We start from the raw sequence: 3618 nt of genomic DNA, 5'->3' as shown, positions 1-3618 counted from the left end.
ATTTCGGCACTCGTACCCCGAGTTATGAATTTTCTCCCACCGAAGCGCAAAGCTGAAAAATAGAACAAGGCAGCATCGGAGTTGAAATTTGGAGAATTATCTGTACAAATCTAAAAGGAATTTGGCCGTGATTTTTATATATATTGTATATCAATGAGTTCTCGTTCCATAGAAATTTTAATCTTGTGATTCCAACGCTCGTACTCCGAGTTATGAATTTTCCCCCACCGAAGCACGAAGCTGCAAAAGTCGAACAAGGCAGAATCTAAGCTAAATTTGGAGAATTATCTGTACAAATCTAGAAGGAATTTGGCCGTGATTTTTATATATATTGCAGATCAATGAGTCCTCTTTCCATAGAAATTGGAATCTTGTGATTCCAACGCTCGTACTCCGAGTTATGAATTTTCTACTATCAAAGCACAAATCTGAAGGGTTGAGCAAGGCAGAATTCGAGCTAAATTTCGAGAGAGAAAAAAAAAGATTCTTCAGTTATCTTCAAAAAAAAGGGGGAGAGAAAATTGATCCAAATCACAAGATGAAATGATTCATGTTGAAATAAAGACGACTACTTTTATTGCTTCAAGAAGGAAATGTCACTACATCATAATAAGCAATTAAAAAGTAAAAATCCTAAGCAAGAATCTAAGTCACGGAAAAGGCTTGAAGCATAGGATTTGTTGACGACTCTTCTCAACCGCCTCTTCAAGTTTAGATAGTCTCTCTGCTTCTTCATCAGACAACACATGATTAGCTTTAATAGTATGAATCTCGCCCTCTGTAATGGTGATTTTCTCTTGATTTTTGGACAGCTCCTCTTGGTGTTTGTCAAGGAATGCGATAATTTTCTCCTTCCTAGAGTTCAAGGCTGCTAAGTCTTTCTCCACATTCGCAAGATTTGCTTGAAGCTCCTTCATGGACCCATCTAGCTTTCCATGTTCTTGTTTAGCATCATCGAGGCGTCGTTGTGCATCTGAAAGTGATTCTTGGTGTAATTATTTAGTCATCTTCGACGATTTCAAAGAGTCATACTCTGCATACGCCTTGAAGAAGTTCTCGACAAGACCCTCCAAAGCAGAAACATCGATAATATTGATTTTCCTAAGTTCCTCAAGAGTCGAAGCAATACTTGCCTCCAACACCATAAAGTTGTCTAAGGAACCTAAAGAAAATTGTGTAATCCATCCGCACAATGCACCCCATATCTCAGAGACGAAGGTTGATTTGAAGCGGAAAATAGTCCCTTGTGGATCAAAGCTCAACACGCTAGATTGCAATGGCTGTGAGGAAGGTCTGAAGGTCTTCGGATGTGTAATCTGATCAACGACAACTTCAGCCGCATTCAGCGCGTCTAGTTTCTGGAAACCCAACTACAAAACAAAAAACAAAAAAATCAGATTTAAAAAAAAAGTGTAAATGCAGAAAATATGGAGAGAAGAAATATTACTTGTTCTGCTACTTCTTCCAAGCCCATCATTGAGTTTGGATCCCCATCCAGATGGATATCAGATCCAATGCTAATAGCGTCCAAATCAGCGAATTCATTATGGTGATCGTCGGACTCCTTCGATTTCCTTTCTAAACGATTCCAATGTCGATCTCCACTTGTGTTACTCTCCGTCGAACTAGAGGATGCGATGGTATTTCCAACATCGATAGGAAGAGAGGAAGGGCGAGACTTTTTGTTGCAAGGTGGTGCGAGACTTGATGTTTCTTTGGCGCCCTTGTCCAATGGACTCGAAGGCTCCCTTCTTTTGGAAGTATTGTTGGTCACCTTAGGAGCCGTAGCACTTGTCTTGGAGACTAGTCGGACGCGTTTAACTCCTTGGTCCATAGGGATTTCAACATCCTTCAAGGTTTTGGATTTAGAAGAAGTTTCATGAGCTTGTGGAGTATCATTAAGTTGCACCTCGGACTTGGAAGAAGGATGCGATTTTTCTTTCATTCGAGCCGGACCTCTTTTAGACAACATAGGTGTATGATCTTGCTTTGATTTTTGTGAAATAATTCGAGGACTCATTTCTGATGGATTTGTCCGATTGGCTAGCCACCATTCCATGTACTCACGAGTCATTAAAGGCGAACTACCTTCTGATGGGCGCACCGGAATTATGACTTTTGAAGAGGTTCCAAGGCGAATTGAAGAATTCCAAAGTTGTGCTAGTGTTAGCAATGTGCCATCGTATGGTCGCTCCATGAGGTCTCCAGGGATGTCTTGACAAAAACCAAATTGTCTGCTAAACCTATAAGGACTATAGGACTCCACGATGAGATCCGCATCATGCCTAAGTGTAACATAACTCGAGCGAAGGCTTATGATAGTATCGTTCCATGAATCTGAGAGATCGTCAGTATCGGTGAAGTACAATTCCCTACCTTGTAGAAATGCTAAATGATGGAGGTGGCGGGCGTCATCTTGTTCAAATAACTTTCGGGCGTCAGACAAATTGAAGTATTTGGCCATCTTCTCGCCAGAAATCTTGCATAAAGGTATACTCCGATGTGAGTGATTGGCACGATGATGGGTCTTAAAATATTCTCCTAGCCAGCCATATACATAGTGTATGGGGAAAATTATATTCCCCTGCTTCAAGTCTGGAGAAGTAGAGATCTCTCTCAAGCCACGATATATGCTCGCAAGGACTAGGACTGCCAGAGAGAATTTCTCTCCATGAGCCATCAAGCTCGCCACTTTAAAAACGCTAGCACGCACATAATCAATTTTCTTATGGGGGAGAACAAACTTGCAGAGCCAACATGTTAGGAAAGCCGACAAATTCGTCTCATCTCTAAGTGAATCTTCCACTCCTAGCTCGATGAAGGGGGCACGCTCCTCATCGGTTCGTGGTAAGTAATTCATGTCAATATGCCCGGAAGGATTGTGATTCAATCTTGGCTTCGTTGCACGACCCTTCGACGCCTTTTGCGGAGGTTCCGCGTACCTGTTTGGTCCTCTAAACCAAAATTTCACCCAATCATGGATGGACACCTCATGACGGCCACCTTCGACAAGTTTGTAAAAGGCTGAAAACAAGTATAGACAGCTCTTGGGGAGCCATGGTTTCCCCTGATTGACCATTTGCGTCAATTCTTTCGCCGAAGGAACAACTTCATCATAAAAAGATCCATGAATGGGAAGTCCTGCAATTGTTCGTAAGTCCCAAAGCGAGATAGACATCTCCCCGACGAAAGTGGAAAGCGTATTGGTAGACAGACGCCAAAGCTCACAAAAAGCATGCAGTACGTTGTCATCATAATCATATGTAAACAAAGAAGCGTAGATGGCATCGTAAACTTTGACACGCTCCAAGACTTCCTTATAGCGAGGAAGCACATCTTCCACCCACTCCCAGTAGCCGGGTGTGTAGCAAAATTTTCCGAAACCAGAAGGCGGGACACTCCAGTTGTTGAAACATCCATTGGGATGAGAAGATTCGGTGGGCGCGACTTCTCGATGAATTGCGGACTTCAACAGAGGGACGTCCATAACAGTGGCCTTGCCTGAGAAGTTGCTCATGACGTCTTTGGTCTCCTTTTTAGACCATTCAGCAAGATGAAGCGTAGAAAGCTCTCCGTCAAGTGAGAAGGCACCGATCACTGGAGGTTGAACCTCCAAGG

General features: G+C 42.6%; 1 protein-coding gene across 1 annotated transcript; it reads right to left on the bottom strand.

The window, feature by feature from the left end:
* Positions 1-573: 573 nt before the first annotated feature.
* On the bottom strand, positions 574-2334 carry LOC132600190 (uncharacterized). The gene is made up of 2 exons (XM_060313284.1): positions 1448-2334; positions 574-1370 (listed from the first exon to the last, which is right to left on the bottom strand). The coding sequence occupies exons 1-2, from the start codon at positions 2195-2197 to the stop codon at positions 996-998; spliced, it is 1125 nt and encodes a 374-aa protein (XP_060169267.1). The 5' UTR covers positions 2198-2334; the 3' UTR covers positions 574-995.
* Positions 2335-3618: the final 1284 nt, after the last annotated feature.

This window comes from Lycium barbarum, chromosome 6, assembly GCF_019175385.1.
Source record: "Lycium barbarum isolate Lr01 chromosome 6, ASM1917538v2, whole genome shotgun sequence".
Lineage (NCBI taxonomy): Eukaryota > Viridiplantae > Streptophyta > Magnoliopsida > Solanales > Solanaceae > Lycium > Lycium barbarum.
The sequence above is the reverse complement of the archived record's forward strand: the minus strand, read 5'-3'. Positions and strand labels throughout refer to the sequence as shown.

What these genes read in the sequence shown, in the direction of transcription:
- LOC132600190 (XM_060313284.1), bottom strand. Translation starts at nt 2,197, where the DNA reads ATGGAGCGACCATACGATGGCACATTGCTAACACTAGCACAACTTTGG. An exon ending in TGGAAGAAGTAGCAGAACAA is followed by an intron (nt 1,371 to 1,447) that starts GTAATATTTCTT and finishes TTTGTTTTGTAG; the next exon opens with TTGGGTTTCCAGAAACTAGA.